This window comes from Athene cunicularia (genome assembly GCF_003259725.1).
Source record: "Athene cunicularia isolate RWA chromosome 28 unlocalized genomic scaffold, athCun1 chr28_part2, whole genome shotgun sequence".
NCBI lineage: Eukaryota > Metazoa > Chordata > Aves > Strigiformes > Strigidae > Athene > Athene cunicularia.
Window position 1 is genome coordinate 426,375 of NW_020799140.1, and position 19,049 is coordinate 445,423.

At 56.9% G+C, this 19,049-nt stretch overlaps 3 protein-coding genes across 3 annotated transcripts in view; 2 read left to right on the forward strand and 1 right to left on the reverse strand.

The window, feature by feature from the left end:
* The first annotated feature begins 7 nt into the window (after positions 1-7).
* Positions 8-9,124, forward strand: LOC113489516 (butyrophilin subfamily 1 member A1-like). Its single transcript, XM_026865263.1, has 10 exons — positions 8-107; positions 2,077-2,424; positions 2,948-3,229; positions 4,192-4,296; positions 4,891-4,911; positions 5,400-5,420; positions 6,263-6,283; positions 6,715-6,735; positions 7,714-7,746; positions 8,202-9,124. Exons 1-10 carry the CDS (start codon positions 23-25, stop codon positions 8,717-8,719), a joined length of 1,455 nt encoding a protein of 484 aa, XP_026721064.1. The 5' UTR covers positions 8-22; the 3' UTR covers positions 8,720-9,124.
* Positions 9,125-11,291: 2,167 nt separating this feature from the next.
* GP1BA (glycoprotein Ib platelet subunit alpha) lies at positions 11,292-14,306 on the forward strand. The gene is made up of 2 exons (XM_026865186.1): positions 11,292-11,308; positions 11,805-14,306. Exon 2 carries the CDS (start codon positions 11,808-11,810, stop codon positions 13,944-13,946), a length of 2,139 nt encoding a protein of 712 aa, XP_026720987.1. The 5' UTR covers positions 11,292-11,308; positions 11,805-11,807; the 3' UTR covers positions 13,947-14,306.
* A 1,070-nt stretch (positions 14,307-15,376) lies between these two features.
* Positions 15,377-19,049, reverse strand: part of KLHL33 (kelch like family member 33) — a 4,543-nt gene continuing 870 nt past the window's right edge. The window contains exons 2-5 of the mRNA XM_026865185.1: positions 18,434-18,952; positions 17,243-18,176; positions 16,745-16,915; positions 15,377-16,212 (exon numbers count right to left, since the gene is read on the reverse strand). Coding sequence (XP_026720986.1) covers positions 15,636-16,212; positions 16,745-16,915; positions 17,243-18,176; positions 18,434-18,947 — 2,196 coding nt within the window. The 5' untranslated portion in view covers positions 18,948-18,952 and the 3' untranslated portion in view covers positions 15,377-15,635. The remainder of the gene's footprint in view (positions 16,213-16,744; positions 16,916-17,242; positions 18,177-18,433; positions 18,953-19,049) is intronic.

Here is a 19,049-nt window from a genome sequence, read left to right on the forward strand (position 1 = left end):
AGGTTTTGCTCCAGCAAAGAGGATGCCCTCTGCTTCCCACCTCTGCTGCTCTCTGCCGGCTTTTATCATTTATGGTTTAGTTTTCCACGTTCACGAGCTGCATTCAGGTAAGGATCCCCCTGGTTCTTGCTGATCCCTGTGGCATTGCTTCCAGAATTAATATTTTCCCAGTTGCCAGTACAGAAACTCCTTGTGAAAGGCAGAGCAGAGCAGGGACAGATGCTTTGCATAAACCATGTCCACTTCTGAGAGCACCAGCATCCCTCTGGAACCTGGTTTATTCCTCCAACCATGTCAGCACAGGCATTCGCACAACCTCCCTGAATGCTAACTCATGGAGTCATGGAATGGTTTGGGCTGGAAGGGACCTTAAAGATCATCCAGTGCCACCCCCCTGCCCCAGGCAGGGCCACCTTCCCCCAGCCCAGGTTGTCCAAAGCCCCGTCCAACCTGGCCTTGAACCCTGCCAGGGAGGGGACAGCCACAGCTTCTCTGGGCAGCCTGTGCCAGGGCCTCACCCCCCTCACAAGGAAGAGTTTCTTCCTGATATCTAATCCAAACTCCCCTCTTTCAGTTTAAAACCATTACCCCTTGTCCTATCCCTACACTCCCTGATCCAGAGTGTGTCCCCTCCTTTCCCGCAGCCCCTTTCAGCCCTGGGGGGCCGCTCTAAGGTCTCCCCGGAGCCTTCTCTCCTCCAGCTGAACCCCCCAACTCTCTCAGCCTGTCCTCATGGGGGGGGCTCCAGCCCCTGAGCATCTTCGTATTCTCCTCTGGCCCCGCTCGAGCAGGTCCGTGTCCTTCTAATGCTGTTGGTGCCCCAGAGCTGGACCCAGCCCTGCAGGGGGGATCTCAAGTGTTGAGCAGGAGAGAATCCCCCCCCTCGCCCTGCTGCCCACCCTGCTCTGGGTGCAGCCCAGCACACAGGTGGCTTTCTGGGCTGCAAGCAGACGTTGCTGGCTCACAGTCATCCCCTGATACCCCCAAGTCCTTCTCCTTGGGGCTGCTCTCCATCCCCTCCTCGCTCAGCCTGGGTTTGTGCTTGGGATTGCCCCGACTCATGGGCAGGACCTTGCACTTGGCCTCGTTGAACTCCATGAGGTTTGCACAGGCTCCCGGCCTGTCCAGGTCCCTCTGGATGGCACAACCCTTCCCTCCGGCGTGTCACCACCTCACACAGCTCCGTGTCATCAGGATGATGCCGATGAGTTGATTATAGTTGCTTAGTTGTAGTTACAGTTACAGTTAGAGTTTGCTGCCATTTCCCTTCTTGATTTTCCTGTTCTCAGCATGTTCCCAGCGTGTCATCACTTTACTGGGCTGTGTCCAGGATGTGCTGGATCCTTTGCAGAACAAATACAATAAGGTGAAAAAAACAAACAAACAAAATATTCTGGGTTCTTTTTCTGTTAGATTTCTGACCTGAAGTTGCTTTTTCAAGGCAGCCCTGGCAAAAGGATGCCGCACAGCAGTTGACCTAAAAGTTACCTTGCCAAAAAAAAAAGTTGTTTTTCTTTTGTTTTCCTTCAACTAGAAACCACTTTCTCCGTGAATTGAGTGGCCAGCTTATTAATAAACCTTTTCTTTATTAATTTCCAAAAATGCCCAGAGCACCTGAGATGTTTCTGTTTTCTCTTGTAATAGGTGCAAATAGCTGAAGATATTTATTTGCAAATAGATGAAGATATTTGAGTTTTAAACCCAAGTTGCCCGTTCTCTCCAGCCGATCACCCAGAAACCTTTCAGCAGCTCCTTCATTTCTTTTTCCTGCTTTCTTCCTGTCCTGAGCAGCATGGCAGCACTTGGTCCCTTGAGAATAAATCATCTCCTAGGGATGTGAAGGACTTTCACGGTAGTGCAGGACGGGGAGGCAGTAGCCTGGCCCGCCGTGCTCCTGGTCCCTCTCCCTGCCCTCCCCTAAACGCCTCATCTCCCCGGCACGGTTACGCCGCCGACGCGGTGACAAAGCCCGGCAGCACACGGACGGCGCGGAGCAGCACCTGCTGGTTTTCTGAGCTCGGTCACCACCGCAGCCAACTCACGGTTATTTCTTCTTTCTCCGGGTATTTTTCCCAGCGTTGCTCAATGTGACAGGAACCCCCGGCCCCATCACCGTGGCCATGGGCAAGGATGTGGTGTTGCCCTGCCGCTTCTCCCTGGAGCACAGCACGCAGGACATCGAGGTGACGTGGTTTCGGGAACACTTCTCGCCCTTTGTGCATCGCTACAAGGGGGGGCAAGACCTGTACGGGGATCAGATGCTTCAATACCAAGGACGCACTGAGCTGCTAAAGAACGGCCTCGCCAACGACAGCGTGGACTTGAAAATTTTCCGTGTCCAACTGTCTGACAAAGGGAATTACACCTGCTTCGTTCTCCATGGCCTGGAATACGACGAGGCTGTGGTGGAGCTGAGGGTGACAGGTGTGTAGTCCAGGTCCCTGGTACCTCTAATTTATTTGCTCGGAGGTGTTCTTCTTCCCGCTCTTTCCCAGAAGCAATTCCATGTGGTTGCTTTGGAAATAGTGTTTTATGAAGTCCCGTGGTTGAAAATACCCAGAATGTCCCAGAGAGGTAAAATTGCCTCCCAAGCGGCTGGAAGGAGCTCGTGAGATATGCTGCCTACTTCAGATATGTTCTTGATATTGTTTCCTTCATATAAGTGAGTGTAAGAAAAGAATTTGGCATTCGATAATCAAGTAAGAGTGTCTTGGTTCGTGGTTTTATATGTTAATATCTAGGCCTGCAGATTATTTTGCTGCAGTAGTAGCCTCCAGAGCAGATCATGTGAAAAAGACTGCAGGAAATGTCCCGACTCCAGCTGACACTTGTCTTAAAAAAAGCCCTGAGATTTGTCTGTGTTGCAGTTTATCCCAGAGCCAGGGCACCTTACTGCCCCGAGCTCTGGCACCCAGCAGATCACCTGAGAGTCTCTGTCTCCCTGCAGCCGGCGGCTCTGCCCCGCTCATCGCGCTGGAGCGCTACGAGGACGGGGGGATCCGGGTGGCCTGTCGCTCGGCCGGCTGGTACCCGCAGCCCCAGGTGCTGTGGCAAGATCCCCAGGGGCAGCATCTCCCATCCCTCTCAGAAAATGTTACCCAGGACAAGAGCGGACTCTTTGCAGCAGAGAGCAGCATAATCTTCACCAGAGGTGGGAACCAGAAGCTTTCCTGCCGGGTCCGACATGCCCTGCACAGCCAAGAGCAGGGATCGGCGTTTTACATATCAGGTGAGCAGAGGTCAAGGCCGACAGCCCGCTAAGGCTCGGGATGGAGCTGTGCTGGGAAAGCACCGGCAGCAGAAAATCTCCGGCGCGTGTTGCAGGCTACGTGCTCAGCACATCAAGCGTCATTTGGGCACGCGGTGTGCGAAGAGGCTTTGTGCGGCGTTTGTACAGGTGTGCTGCCAAAATTCACCCCTTCTGTCCTGAACTGTGGGGTTGGAGGGGGGAAAGGGACAATCCTCGGTGTCGCAGAGTTTCAATACAAACACCCATAACGCTAGAACCAAAGGGAAAGAACAGCTCGTGCACTGAGTCGCCTCCGCTGTGAAATCCTGAAGTCACTCATGTCTCGTTCCAGCATCTGCATATATTGAACATCTTTTAATTTTTTTCTTATCACACAGAAAAGCTCCTTTGTTACTGGAAGGCTGATTTGAGGTGGGGAGTGTATCAGAACAGAGATGCAATGAACTGGACTAACCAAACACCGAAGTGCAGCGCAGTATCGCGTGCTTTTCAGCTGCACCCTATTCTTTTTTTTTTTACTTTGGGAATGAACAATTTGGGAAGGTTTTCTTTCCCTGGGTACCTTTCTCCTGGTGACAGTGCTCTGCCCTGAAGCTTGCTGTTGATGATGTTACCTAGTTTCTGCTCCTACGTTGCCTAATGAAATACAGTAATTTTTTTTTTTTTTCCAAAGGAGAAGAAAGCATGATTTAACTAGAAATAATTTGGGTAGAAATCCGCTCTCCCTTTAAAAATCCCCCACAATGTGTGCAGACAAAACACCATCAGCCCCAGACAAGTGCTAAATGGCCAAAATGGATTGATATATTTTTTTTTTTTTTTTTTTTCACCCTCGGTGGGATTCAGACCTGCTTGAGATGACCTTGTATGAACTAGAAATACTCTACTTCCTATTGCTGCTTGCAGAGTAACTTAACTGATTTGCGGGTTTTCTTTTTCAGATCCCTTTTTCCACAACGCCCAGCCTTGGATGACCGCCCTGAGTGTGGTCCTGGTTGCTGTAGTCGCTCTCTTTATTATTGCTGTTTACCTGTGTAAACTGAAAGGTAACGTCCCGGAGCGGTGTCTGGGGAAGGGCTGTGGGCTCTTGTCCTGCTCAGCCACCTTAGATTTGACCGACAGGTGGGTTTGAGAAATGCCCAGATGGCCCTGGAGTCTCGTCTTAATGTCTCGGACACGCGTGTGGTGCCAGGCAGCTGAAAGACCCAGGGATTTAACGTCTGGCAAGAAAACGAAGGTTGTTTCTCCAACCAAACGTCTAGCAAAGAAGCAAGTGGGCATTAAAGCAGCGTGAGCCAGCCATCCCTCTGGCTGAGGGTGGATTCCGCCTGCAAAAACGGAGCGATAACTTGCTTGGTCCTGCAAAAAAAAAACCAACCTGCTTTTGGGGCCTGGCAGGGTTTCCTTTCCCTCGGAAAGGCCCCTCGGGGTGTAAATAGCACAGCGGAATAAAGGAAACAGAAATCCTCTGTTTGTTACCAAAGGGGATGGAGCCGGTGGGTCGGGCAGGCGCCGCAGCACTCCCGGACCCCCGCGGCCCTGCACGGGGCTGTAGCTCCTGCTGTGGTTTAATCAGCGCTCTTTGGAAGGGAAGATTTTTTAAATTACTGACATTTCTTTCTTTTTTTTTTCCTTCACAGGAAAACACGAGAAAAAAATAGGTAAGTTTACTTTCCATTGTCCATAAATTGGACAACTCCCTCAAAGCGAAGAGTCCGTGGGGCCCGTTTCTGGTGGATGTGGGGGGAAGGAGATGGTTTGGGAGGCAGCTAGAGAAAAATTCTGAAATTAATCGTGGAATGATTTGTAATTTTAAGGAAAATCACTGCGGAAACAATGAACGCATGAAAGATGCTGTACCCAGCAGTGGGCTTTGCTTTTCAAAGGGCTCCTCTCAAAGCTGGAGGCAAGCAGGGGCGGGGTGGTTCTGTAGCACTGCGGGGGGAATTTAACCCCACGCTCCTGCCCCTTCGCTGCCCCAAAGCGATGCGGTGCCGGCCTCTGCCGGGGGGGTCTTGGGGGGGGACAAGAGCTCCCGAAGTCTCGAGGGGCTCCTGGGCTGAGGCTTTCCCTCCCCACCCCAGCAAGTGCGTCAGGGCAAAAGGAATCGGCTTTGGCGGTGACGCTCTGCTCCGGTTTTGCTTTTCAGCGATGCAGGCGGCAGCACTGCGTGAGTCTGGCTCCCCACCTCCCCGGCGAAACCCTCTGTGGAAACTTTCAGACTGTTCTATTCATCCTCTCATTCTGTTCAAATGTTCTTGTTAAGCGGATCCTTCCTCCCTCCCTTGGCCCCATAATAATGTGAAAATTCACGCTGAAAAGTCATTAGGGTTTTGGTTTTGTTTTTTTTTTTTTCCTGAGGGGCTGTCAGTGCTTTTTAACATTTTAATTTGACCTCCTGGCCCTCGGCAGGGCTGCCCAGGGCAGGGGGGAGTCCCCGGGATCCCTGGGGGGGTTGAAGGGTCGGGCTGAGCCAGCGCTGAGGGGTCTGGGGGAGCTGGGGGGGGTCAGGGTGGGGGTCATGGTTGGGCTGGAGGAGCTGCAAGATCCTTTCCAACCTCAATGATTCTGGGATTCTGTCATTTAAGTAGTGAAATGGTGCTGAAAATTAATTAGTTTCCAGGGGAAGATTATAGAAACCTAAGAAATATAGGATTTTCTTATAAAAATTTTAGACTGTTTAATTACAAGGACATTTAAAAAAAAAACCAAAACCACCACAAAAACACTTGAAGAGGACGTATATTTTTGTTTGTTTGCTTGCGGCTGAAATAATTGCCAAGCAGCAGTCCTTTGGCTATTAAAAATAAACTCTTGCTAAATTGGTGTCGTGGGGAGGGGGAATCTATAATGATGAAAATAAATCCAGGCCAGTTCATCAGGAATCATTAACACCGTTAGAGCGTAAGTCAGCACATCTGCTCCCCCCAGCACAGCCTCCCTTCGCCTGTGTGGCCCTAGAGAGGGCGTTGTGTCAAATAGTCACCGCTTGTGTTTCTCTTTTTTGTTCAGGGGAACGTGACGCAGAAATTGGTGAGTCTTCTTTTCCTTCCGAAGAATTTTTTAGAGTCTGTATAGGGTGTGGTCTCTTTTTTCCTTTTCACTTCTGAAGCGCGTGATGGAGCGGCGGAGGGGTAAGGGGGGAAGGAACAGAGCGAATGTGGGAATCAAAGAATTGAAGATCATTGGAAACGGGGTCTGGGGTTGGGAGTGGCGACTGCAGTGGGGGCACACGTAGGGTGACAGTGGCCCGTGATGGGTCCCCGTGTGTGAGGGATCTCCCAGAGACCTTTTTCTGCCCCAGATTTGAGCAGGACAACATGTAGCATCACCCGCAGAGCGCCAGGGCTCTGCGTTGCCAAGTGTTGGCAGAAACCCACCCTCCCGCATGTGGGGCTGTCACAGGGGAGGTTACAGCCGGATCAGTATCCACCTGATCTGTGCTGATTTGTTTTCTTTTTCAGAGAAGCAAGCTGATGAACTTGGTGAGTATCTTTCTCCTTCCTATATGGGAGACTTTTCAGTTGAGCCAGTTTCTCGTCTGGGCTTTGCACCTGTACCACAGTTTTGCCTTTGCTTTTGGGAAGGGCAGAGGTAGCAAATACTGAACTCATTTCAGAGATGTCCTTTGTTCTTTAGATGCTTTTGAGCTATTCCCTGTAATCCTTCCATACTAAGTAAAAAATTCTTTCAGTTTTCAAAGTACAAACAGACCATAAATACACAGACACCCCCCCTGCAGGGCTGGGTCCAGCTCTGGGGCACCAACAGCATTAGAAGGACACGGACCTGCTCGAGCGGGGCCAGAGGAGAATACGAAGATGCTCAGGGGCTGGAGCCCCCCCCATGAGGACAGGCTGGGAGAGTTGGGGGGTTCAGCTGGAGGAGAGAAGGCTCCGGGGAGACCTTAGAGCGGCCCCCCAGGGCTGAAAGGGGCTGCAGGAAAGCGGGGAGGGACTCTGGATCAAGGGGGTAGGGATAGGACAAGGGGTAATGGTTTTAAACTGAAAGAGGGGAGTTTGGATTAGATATCAGGAAGAAACTCTTCCTTGTGAGGGGGGTGAGGCCCTGGCACAGGCTGCCCAGAGAAGCTGTGGCTGTCCCCTCCCTGGCAGGGTTCAAGGCCAGGTTGGACGGGGCTTTGGGCAACCTGGGCTGGTGGAAGGTGGCCCTGCCCGTGGCAGGGGGGTGGGACTGGATGATCTTTAAGGTCCCTTCCAACCCAAACCATCCTGTGATTCCGTGTGACTGATCAGGACAGGCAGTGTAGTTACATTTGTAGAAAGCAGATGGAGCCCTTTATGTAGCTAGACACTGAAGTTTGGGAGCTGCACCCTTTCACAAATGCAGCAACAATTCAGACCATGCAGCTGCAGTGGCCTACCCTGATGCTGAGCTGATCCAGTAACAAGTGTGTTCCGGTGACCTCTTATCTTTTTGTTTGTTTGTTTGTTTTCATAAAGCGTGGAGAAAATACGCAGTGCCTATAGAAGAAGGTAACTAAAGTTTGGTCTTTCAGGGTGCTGAATCATCTTCCCTGCTTTAATCTCCCTTCTGGGTAGTTTCCCTCCCACAGTGATGCTGGTGGGACTGGGGATGCTTCTGCCAGCCCTCACTTTACAGGGGGAACACCCAGGCCCCCTGTTCCTTTGGCGCGTGCCCCAGCGTTTGGGGCAGATCTGGAGAGCTGTAGTCCGCAGTGAGCGGTGCTGGCCACGATTCTAGACGTGGGGACTTCTTCATGTCTGCTGACCTCCTTCCCTCTCTGCTTGATGTCATCTCTTGGCTTCGCTCTCTGTTCCCTGCACAAATATTGTTGTCTTGTGCAGCTTCTCACGCCACAATCTGCCAACTGTCGCTTGCACCCTTTTTCTTCTTCCTTACGCACCCCCAGCAGATACGCCTCTGAGGTGAGCTCTGCCCTGACGTGTTGACTCCGTCTCTCCCGCAGTGAAGGTGGTTCTGGATCCAGACACAGCCCACTGCGACCTTGTCCTGTCCCAGGACTGCAAAAGTGTGAAACGAGAAGACACGCTGCAGGACATCCCCGACATCCCTCAGAGATTTAACCCGTGGCGCTGCGTGCTGGGCCGCGAAGGCTTCACCTCGGGGAGACACTACTGGGAGGTGGAGCTGGTGGATGGGGGAGGGTGGACTGTGGGGGTCTCTAGAGAAGATGTGAAAAGGAAGGGAGATATTGAGTTTAAACCCGAGGAGGGCATCTGGGCGGTGGGGAAGTGGGCGGGGAACTTCCAAGCTCTCACGTCCCCGAATCGCACTCTCCTTCCTGAAATCCAGACTCCCAAGCGGGTCCGGGTCTCCCTGGATTACGAAGAGGGACGGGTGGCATTTTTCAGTGTTGACGAGGAGATTCCCATCTTCACGTTTCCATTGGTGTCATTCGAAGGGATAAGAGTCCACCCTTGGGTCTGGCTGGGTCCTGGGACGTGGCTCAAAATGTGGCCCTGATGGAGGGAGGGAAGTAAGAGAAAACTTTTTTAGGGGACCTCAGGAGTTCAGACCCACAGAAGGATTTAGGTTAGACGGGACTTGTGGAGGTTTCTGTAGCAGGCACGTGCTCGCAGCAGGACTAACCCCGGAGCTGCTGAAGGTGTGTTTGGGCCTCGTTCAGCTCAATCGTGTGGGATCTCCAAGGGGGGAGATCTCGTCACCTCTCCGAGCCCCTCTCCTGGCGCTACACCTCTCTCAAGGGGAAGAATCGACCCTTTACGTTTGGTCAGAGTTTCCCCAGCTGCAGGTGACTGTCACCCTTCATCCTCGCTCTTTACCTGTTGAACAACACCTCCACCGAGAAGGCATTCCTGCAGCAGGGATTGCTTTTTAAATGTACGGAATAAAGTTACTTCAGTGGGATTTGGCCGTGTCTGTGGCGTTGTTTCCACCTCCCTTTAGCCTGTGGGGAGGTAGCAGGCACTTCCGAGAAAATGGTTCACCACATTGTTAGCAGGAGGTAGTGACGGTATGTCGGTGGGATGGGTCCCCGCACCTGCCCTTGTCCCCGCGCCTGCCCTTGTCCCCGCACCTGCCCTTGTCCCCGCGCCTGCCTGCAGCACGAGCCCAGATGCTGAGCTCACCTGTGACCTGGAGACACCTGAGACTGTGGGGTGGATCCCACCTTTGGTCGCTCCTGCTGGAGGAGGAGAAGCTGCTCTCAGAGCCTGCTCCAGGCTCCTCAGCACTGGAAGCAGAAGCAGCAAAATCATCGTTGCTAGCAGGATGGATGACGTAACCCTCATTTCCCTCTTGCCTTCCCCTAAGGGAAGCAGGTTCAGCAAGGAGTCGCTGTCTTTGCTCCTTTACTCTCCCCACCAGGACGGCAGGACCCCAGGATCTCTCCTGGCTTCCTCCTCGCTGCTTGTAAGGAGCCGTGGGAGGGAGGAGTGTGCCTGCACGCGACTCCTGACCCGGGCACCCCTTTCCTGGGGTACAGCGTGCCCCTTCCCCTCCAGCAAGGCTTGTCACAGTAGGCCGCTTGGGTCTTCTGCTTCTCCTCCCTCAGGGAGTGAAGAAGGTGGAGTGAAGGACCTTTAGAAGATGTCCTAGTGTGTTCATCCACCTGGAAAAGGGAGACAGAGAGGCAGAAGCAATGGTAAGGGCTGTGGGTTGGGAACGTGGGGCCATGGCACGGAAGACGGGGGTGTCGTGGGGGTGGCGTAGGGCCAGCGTGAGGGAGAGCGTGGTGCTGTGAAGGAGGGGAAACCGCATGCAGGCTGAACCCCTGGGATGCTATGAGAAGGCCAGGGCTACATTTGCTCTCTCCCTTCCTACCTCCGCTTTCTGTTGGAAATTGTTGATGCAGAGCCAAAAAACAGCCCGTCAAGTGCTGCCTCTGCTCCTGCCTCCAGCTCAGTTACTACAAGGTGAAGTAAAATGCCGCTGCAGTGCGTGGGCTGGGGGTGAGAGAGAGCCCGGGAGAGGGCACGGGAGGGGCAGCTGGCCCTGACGGATATTCCATACCGTGTGGCGTCATGCTGAGCAATAGAAGGGGACGGGAAGAGGGGAGGTTTTTCAAGGTACCATCGCTCAAGGACTGGTTGAGCATCGGGCTGCTGGTGGAAGGTGGTGAGTTTTTTTTTTTTTTTCCTCTTTCTTCCCTTCACTCATTAAAACTGCCTTTAACCCACAAAGGGGTTTTTTGCTTTTCCAGTTCTCTCCCCCATCCCACGACAGAGGCAGTGGACGAGCAGGTGATGGGTGCTTAGCTGCTGCCTGGGGTTGACCCACCACAATCCACAGAATGAAAAACCAGTAGAAAGCCATTAACTCCTTGTCTCTGTAGCATTTCCCCTTGCAGCTTTTGGGTGGCCCTGCAGTCCGCGATGCTCTGCAGTGACCTATGGGCCAGGGAAGTGGAGACAGCTTGACTGCAGGAACAGGCAGCAGGAGGAATTGCAAAACCGAGCTCCTTCCTCTGCCTCTAATCTCCTTGTCTGGTCTGTGCTGCGGCTTCTCCCGCAAATGTTGAAGCTGCCTCTCAGCTCTCCAGAGGCGCCATCCCCATTTTCCCCGGCAAGCCAGAAAGAAAGGATCCCTCGTCTACACCACAAACGGCTGGCTGAGGTAATGTGCAGAAACTGTTTCTCGCTGGGGTGCCAACTAGCCTGCAGTCCCCAGGTTGAGGTGCCCAAGCATGGAAGCTCGGAGTGCGCTGAGAGAGCTGCCTTGGAGCAGAGGGAGGGGCAAACATTTGGACAAGGGACCCTTATCCCAGGATGTAAAAAGGGAACAGCGGGACATGCAAGGGCTCCTCCCGGGTGCGACCCCCTCTCCTTTACCATGCAGAAGCAAGAAATTCTGGAGCCGTGTTGAGACTTTTCCAAGGAGACAGCGGTGGGGCAGCGCAGTTAAAGCGAGGGCTGTGCTGAAGGGCAGGCCATGGGTTTGGCTGCTCAGGAAGCCGCAGGTCCCTTCCCACAGCTGTGTGTGCTGATAGAGGGCCTGGGCAGCCCTGCTGCCCGCGCGGCCACCAGAGCAGCACCCGACCCGCGGGCAGGAGGGGGCAAAGAGGCAGCTGGGCAAAGGCTGGAGGGTCCGCGGGTGAGTCCCAGGGAAGCAGGGTCCATCGGGGGCTGGGCACACAGGGCAGCCGTGTCTGTGCAGGGGAAGCTCTTTTCACGCGATTCATGCCTCTGTCCTGAGAACCCAAATCTATCAGCGGGCTCAGCCGGCGCTGGGTAAGAGCACGTTCAGGGAGCCTCTGCCAGCACATGGCCTCTCCGGGCGGGGACGGGTGTGGGTATGCGGAGACGCGAACACCGCAGACCCACTGCTTTTGCTGTGAGGAGGCACGTGAATCAAGTTCTCCCTCCCGAGACGAGGATGAGGTGAGCAAAAGGGCAGAGGTGGTGTCTCCTTGCCGAGGCTGAGATGATGGGGTGGGTGCTGACAATAGGTGAGGGACTCATCTCTCCCTTCCGTCCTCCCAGGGAGGAGCTGCAGGGCTCAGAGGGCTCCCAGAGGGTCTGGCAGGGGATGCCAGCGCTACTGCAATGTGTGTCTGCCCGTGTCCACACCTCTTGGCTCTTCCCTCCAGGCCATGTGGGTCCCTGCCCTGCTCCTGCTCATCACCCCCGTCCTGCTGCCCCCAGCTGGCACCACTGACCCGGACCAGCTCTGCCCGTCAGAGATGAACAAGGTCAAGGACATTCTGGAGGTGAACTGCACAGGGCAGACTCTCAGTGCGGTGCCCCCAGACCTGCCTGCGGACACGGGCATCCTGCTGCTCAGCACCAACCGCCTGACATCCGTCTCCACTGCCGCCTTCCTGAACCTCAAACAGCTGCAGGACCTCGACCTGTCCCACAACGGGCTGGTGGATCTGGACACTAACATCCCGCTGCCATCCCTGAGGGAGCTGATCCTCTCCCACAACGCGCTGGGGGCCCTGCCTGTCCTGGAGGGCCTGCCCATGCTCACCCGCCTGGCCGTGGCTCACAACAGCTTGACACAGCTGAGGCCAGGGGCTTTCCAAGGTATGTCACAGCTGAAGGACCTGGACCTGCGCGGGAACCAGCTCCGGACGCTGCCCGAGGACGTCTTCGCAGGGCTGAATGCGCTCGAGGACTTGGACCTCTCGGATAACCTCCTGGAGCAGCTGCCCAAGGACCTGCTGCAGGATCTGAAAAAGCTGGTGACCCTCTGGCTCTCGGGGAACCGCCTGCGGGCGCTGCCCAGTGAATTCTTCCCTGAGGGGCACCTCTTCATGTATGTCTTCCTCACTGAGAACCCCTGGCACTGCGACTGTGACCTGCTCTACCTGAAGGCCTGGATCCGGCAGAACGAGGGCAGTGTCTATCAGCCGGAGCGGGGTCTGGAGAAGACAAAGGTGGAAGTCGCCCCTGAGAAGGTGCTGTGTCACAGCCCTGCCGAGCATCAGCGGAAGCCCATCATCTACTTCAAGTCCAACTGCAGCAGTGTGGGGGATGAAGAGGAAGAGTATGACGACTACGGTGAGGAAGAAACAAAGGAAAAAGCGACCGGGATGGCCCCGGGTCCATCTGTCCCCGAAGAGCACCCTACCATGCCCCGTGCTGTTACCTGGCTTCCCCTCACCACCTCAGGGCCTCCCCTCAGCACCCCTTGTAGCTCCACCCTTGCCCCAAGCACTTTGCTTGAGGTGCCTCCAAGCACCAGAGCTCCCAGCACCACCGCTCCGGTGCCAGCCAGTCCCGCCCGCACACCCGCACAGGCGCCCAGCACTGCCACCGCTCTCCTTTCTGCTCCCGCTAGGACCCCCCCCAGACCCACCACCCCCGTCCCGATCACCTCACCGCCAGCCGCTACGAGCACCGGACCTCCCAGCACGAGCAGCGGTCCCCAAAGCACCCTCAACACCTCCGCCGCTCCCATGGTGTCCACCGGCCTATTCGCCCCCAACCCCACGGCAGCGCCTTCTCCTGCCACGCTAGAGGCCTCTTCAGCCGCCAGATCTTCGTCTCCTCCTCTGACATCCACCACACCAGCGGGCTCCACCGCCACACTTCCCACTCGGGCCCCAGCACTGTCGACAACCCTGGGCACCGCTCGCTTCACCCGGCCTGACCGTCCCCCTCCTCCTGGCCGTCTCCCCTTCTGCCCGTGCTCCAGCCCGGAGCACACCGCACCTGTGCTGCGCTCGCGGGCAGGTGGGGAGGGCCCACAGTGGGGGCAGTGGGTGCTGAGGCACTGCTGCCTATTGCACTGGGTGCTCTACCTGGCCTGCTTGGGTCTGCTGGTCCTGAGCGTGCTGGCTCTAGCAGGCTGGCTGGTGTGGGGGTGTCTGGCGGGACGGCCCTCCTGGCGCAAGCCCCTGCAGACCCAAGAGGATCAGCGTCCTCTGCTGAGGCTGAAGGAGCCGGCAGAAGGCAGCCCTGCGATGGAGCTCAGCACCTTCAGAAGCCCCCTCCGGCGCCCCACGTTCTGCACCATCAGGGAAGTGGAGCTGTGCCCCGAGATCACTTACTGCACAATTAAAGATGTGGAGATACAGCGCAGTCCTCCCGCGAACACCTCCTTCTGCACCACAAAGGAGCTCTGGGTCCACCGCAGCCCTCCGAACGCCCCGGTCAAGTCTTTCTCCGGGAATAGGATGGTCACGGACCTCGACCCCCTGAGCAGCCCTTCTGCTTACAGCCTGGACGGGGGTGTCGAGGCCATCGGCGGCGTCCGAGTGAAATACGCTGGCAGCTCCTTGTGAGTGCTCCGGTGCACGAGCGAAGGAGACGGCGGGTCATGGCTCTGCGCCGGGTGCTTTGTTTTAGGGGGGAAGCAGCTGCTTGCCCAGCGGGGAGCCATCCAGCTCCTTCCTCTAGCGTTGCTCTCACACACCCTGGAGTTTCTAGAGCTGAAATAATTACTTGGGTAACCGGCAGGGGGGAGACGTCTTAAACTGGTCAGTGACAGTTTGGGGCTGCCGCTGCCTGGTTTCGGGGTGAGCGTGAGGAAGAAGAGCTTACTTTGCATTCTATGCCCCAACTGCTTCTGTTTGGGTGATGCACATAAAAACACGCTGTGCTTTCAACTCAGTGCCAGGCTGTCAATCACAGAATAAATACTCTTTGCCTGAATTTCAAACGGGTGCCAGTTTCATTTCTCTGGACCCCCCCCAGTCCTGGCAGGGTACAGTGAATGGCGAAACTGTCTTCAGTACCGGGAACTGTGAAGATAGAAAAGCTCACTTACACCTTATAATGCGTGATCCTCCCCTGGGAGATTGAATCATGTGGGAAAAGCATCCCGCTGCATGTCCCACCGCCACGCAGGAAAGTCAGGAAACAGTAGCGTCAGTGCCTCAGCGCCCCATTATGGGATGGCTGGAAATGGAGGAGGAGGGCGGGAGGCTTCAGAGGGCGATGGGTGCAAGGGAGACACAGTGGGCAGTTTGGGTCCAGCCAGACTTTGTGACCACCAGTTGTAGAACTCACCCAAACGCTTTTGGAGGTGCGGGGAGGAGGCAGAAGTTGTCACCGGAGGGGTCAAACGGCAGGCCTCAGCACTGGCGCACAAAGGCAGCAACTAGATCATGGGAATCGTTTTTGCAGTCCCAAACGCTGTTCCAGCTCGAACTGTCCCAAACGTGTTGTCCAGCTGCGTGGGTCAGCCCTTCTGCCAGATTACCTGCTCCCCAGAATGGGCTGCCCAGGGCAGGGGGGCGTCCCCAGAATCCCCGTTACCGGGGCCTCTCCTTGCAAGGCGTCCCCAGGGTTCTCCCACCTCTGCACACAAGCAGCCCTTCAGGTCGCTCCAGGAAGCCAAGACCTCCCGGAGCCAGCTAGGATCCCCCAGTGCCCCCTGTCCACCCTACCATCTACTCCCCAAACCCTGGCACCCCCAGGACTCTCTCGTTCCCTCAGGACCCCCCCATGCACCCCAAGATGCCTCTCAATCCCGAGGCACAGCACACCCTCCCCCATGTCCAATGCACACAGGCCCCCCCGAGCCCCAGTGGCCTCCTCCTGCCCCCTGGTCCCCACTGCCACCCATCCAGGACACTCGGGCCATCGGTCTCCTGCTCTCCTCCTGTTCCTCGCAAGAAGCACCTGCACCTCTGGGCTCCCCAGCAGAAAAAAAAAAAAAAACAAGACCAGTTCAAGAGCCACTTTTATTCAACCCAAGTGTGTGGGGATATCTGGGGACCCCCAGCTTCCAGTGAGGTGCTCAGGGCAGGGGGTGGGTATTCCTGGAGACACGGGGTTGCAGTGTGGGGATTCTTCGTGTCTCATGAGATCCCCACAGTCAAGGGCATGTACTTTGGGGTGGGGGTTCGCTGGAAACCACAGGAGGAATCCATTCTGGGAGAGGGATCTGGGGGTGATTTTGTCCCACAGAAGCGCCCATGGACGCTACCTGGGGATCCCAGTATGGGGTGCAGAGCTTTGCAGCCCCCCTAAGTATTATTGGGGGTTTCAGGTGACTTTGAGGGGTCTTTAAGGCAGCTGGGGCCACGCAAGGCAGGGGGTACAGTGAGGACACAGACTTGGAGGTCAGTATAGGCATGGGGCAAGGTTCCCCGGGTGATCCAGCGCCGAGCGCCCGGCTGATAGGCGTGGATCAAGTGGGTGTCCTGGTAGGTCTCGTGACTGTACCCTCCCAGTACGAGCAGCTCCCCCCCTAGCACAGCTGCACCCCCAACTACATGGGCATGAGGCAGGGGGCTGAGGAGGACCCAGCTGTCCAGCTTGGGGCTGTAGACCTCAAAGGCCAGCTGGTCCCTGTAGCCAGTCTGCCCGTCCTGCTGGCAGAGCCCCCCAGCCACATAGAGCTGCCCACCTGCCTCCTCCATGACGTGGCCAGCTCGCTGGCCATTCATGGGGGCCAGAAGCGTGGCAGGCATACCGGGGATGTAGCGCAGCAAGGATGCCTGGCACTGGGATGCCTCATTGCACCCCCCTGACACGTAGAGGGCACCATCCAGGGCACATGCTGCATGCCCACACAGAGCCATGGGCAGGGGCTGGCACCTCCTGAGCAAGGAGAGAGGGAGGGGTGAAGGACAGGTTAAGCAGGGCCGCCCCACAGTGACCGACTGCCCAGGAGTTCCCCAGTGAGCCACGGCTCCACTGACCAGTGCAGGCAATGCTGGCCGACACCTGACGAGCCCCAGTGGGCAGCAGCAGCTGACACATAACGGATGCCCAAGGGGCGTCACCGTTCAACACTCTGTAGACCCCAAAAGACACCATTGGTCAACCCACAGTGTACTCCCTCACGGGACAACATTGGCCAACACCCAACAGAGCACCCAGTGCCGGGAGATGCTTAAATGGTTCATCTCATTGGCAAATGGGCAACAGACCCTCAATGAAAACTGTCGGCCAAAGACTCATTCACCACCCCAAGGTTGCTCACCACCCGGTAGACCTCTCCCAAAGGCCACTGTAGGCCCATTCTCCATTGGAGGCTCGGTGACCCAAAGACCACTCAATGGGCACCACTGGCCAGTGTAAGGGGCTCCTAGGGCAGAGGAAAGCGGGTGGCTACGTGGAGCGGTCTCACCTCCAGGTGTCATTGGCCAGGTCATAGCACTCCACAGTGTCTGTGCAGTAGAGCTCCCTCGAGCAGCCCCCCAGGGCATAGATGAAATCCCCAAGGGCCACAGCAGCGAAGTAGCTCCGTCCACAGGTCATGCTGGACAGGCGCTCCCAGGAATCGTCCATAGGCTGATACCTGGGTTTGAGAGGTAAAGGGGCAAGAGACCACCGGTTACCTACAGTGCCGTGAGGGGATGTTGGCCACGTGGGCCCCACCTGCTGGGCAATACCAAACCCATAAAGCCCTGAGGGAACTCCAGATAGGAGCCTCCCTGCCCTAACCCCCAAAAAACTGTAACAACCTGGAGTGGGAGGGCATGTCCCAGTCCTACACCCAACCAGAATGTCTTGGGCCTCTTGGCCAACGGCAATGCCACAGTGGTCCGTGGGGCAGCTCACCCCTCCTCTGATCCCAGAATGTCCTGATGCCACATGGCACCTCTAGGTCCTCCGTAGCTCTCACCTGTAGACACTGGCCAGCGTGTCGTGGACCCCGTAGTAGCGTTTGCCACCCAGGACATAGAGAATGTTGCCCACAACAGCTACAGCATGGCGGAAGCGCGGGCCATCAGGAAAGTGTCCCAGTGCCCGCCACTCCACCTGCTTCACCAGCCCCACGGCACTGAGGTAGCGGTGGGCAAACCAGAGGTCTCTGCTGGGCTTCCGGGCAGCCAGGTTGGCCGTCAGTTTGTCTCCACCACAAACCACCAGCACCTCTTCCAAGGAACGCACCCGGCATGGCAGCTGGGCCACGGGGGACAAACTTGCTACCATGAGCTCACGGAGGACCTTTGGGTCAGCTACCCCTGCAGCCACGGATGGGACCTTCTTCAATTCCTGGCCAGACATGAGGGCAAAGCGGACAGACGACAGGACTTCTCTGGCGAGATCCTCTTGGCCATTTCCATTGGCCATAAGCCACCGCGATGCTGCTTCCAAGGCCTCCAGTTCGTGGAGGACATTGAGCTCGTCAGAGCGGAGGAGGCGGATGAGAAGATGTGAAGGAAGATCCAGGAAGGCCGGAGTGGCCACCACACTGGGGAAGGTGGCCAAGATGTAGTCCTCTGCTACACGGCCCACCTGGGCCAGATCGTAAGCCACAGCAAAGGCCAGAACGTCCAGGCCAGTTTCTGGCGTCAGGCCATGGGTGAAAACATCCAGGCAGAGGGTGAGGAGCCCCCAGGCCTGGTAGCGCAGGGAGGTCTCGGCTGCCTCCAGGACCACAGGCCACGGTCCCGCCACAGCCCCTGTGTAGGCGAAGGAGAGGAGGAGGCGCAGCTCGGCTGGGGACAGTCCCGTGGCCAGCGGGGTGGCAGGGTCGTGAGTGGCCTCCCGCATGGGGCAAGTGAAGAGGGCTCGGAAGAAGTCACAGGAGGAGCTCAGGGCCAGGCGCTGAACTAGGGGGAAGAAGGAAGAATGGTGGGGGGCAACAGGGAACCCTGTGCACCATGCAGCCCCCTGGGAACCCAGGTGCCCTGGCCCGCCCCCACCAAACCCCCAGCTCTCCCGAGGGGACCAACCCTCCGGGAACCCCTAACGCCTCATCCCCTCCCGGACCCTCAGCCCCCAGCATCCCTGTCCGGGGACCTGGCTGTCCCAGAGCGCCCCGTCGGCCTCCTCAGCCCCCCCTGGGGGACCCCCACCCCCGGCTCACCTGGGATGACCTCTTCCCCTGCCCGGAGCTGGAGGTCGCAGCCCAGGCCGCTGCCATGGAGCTGTTCCATGGCCCTCAGCGTCTCCCACTGCTCCTCCAGGGGCTTGGGACCCGCCTCACTCTCCAGCCTCGGGGCACAGGCGGCTACCATCCGGGGGGCCCCCAGGGCCCGGGCGGCCTCCAGCACCTCCTTCTCTGAGCCCTGAGGCACAGTTCCCCCATAGGCAAAGGCAAGCAGAGCCCGCCAGCCCCGCAGCGTGGCCCCGGGTGGCAGGGGGACGTGGGGCGGGGGTCCCTGGCGCAGCTCTCTGCTCCTGCTCTCCAGGAAGCGAAGGAAGAAGGAGCTGATGGAAGCCAGGACCACGGCATGGGCCACGTCGCCCTCTGGGCCCACAGACACGTCCACCAGCTGTCCAGAGGTGCGGAGGCGCTCGGCCGTGGCCAAGAAGCGTTCGGCGTGGGCCTCATCCCGCAGGCTCCACTGGGCTGGGGCCGGCCCCTCCGCAACCCACATCTCGCCTGTGGGAACACACGGAGAGAATCACACACGGTCACAGAATCACAGAACCAATTAGTTTGGAAAACCTCCAGCCCCACCATGACCCCCACCCTGACC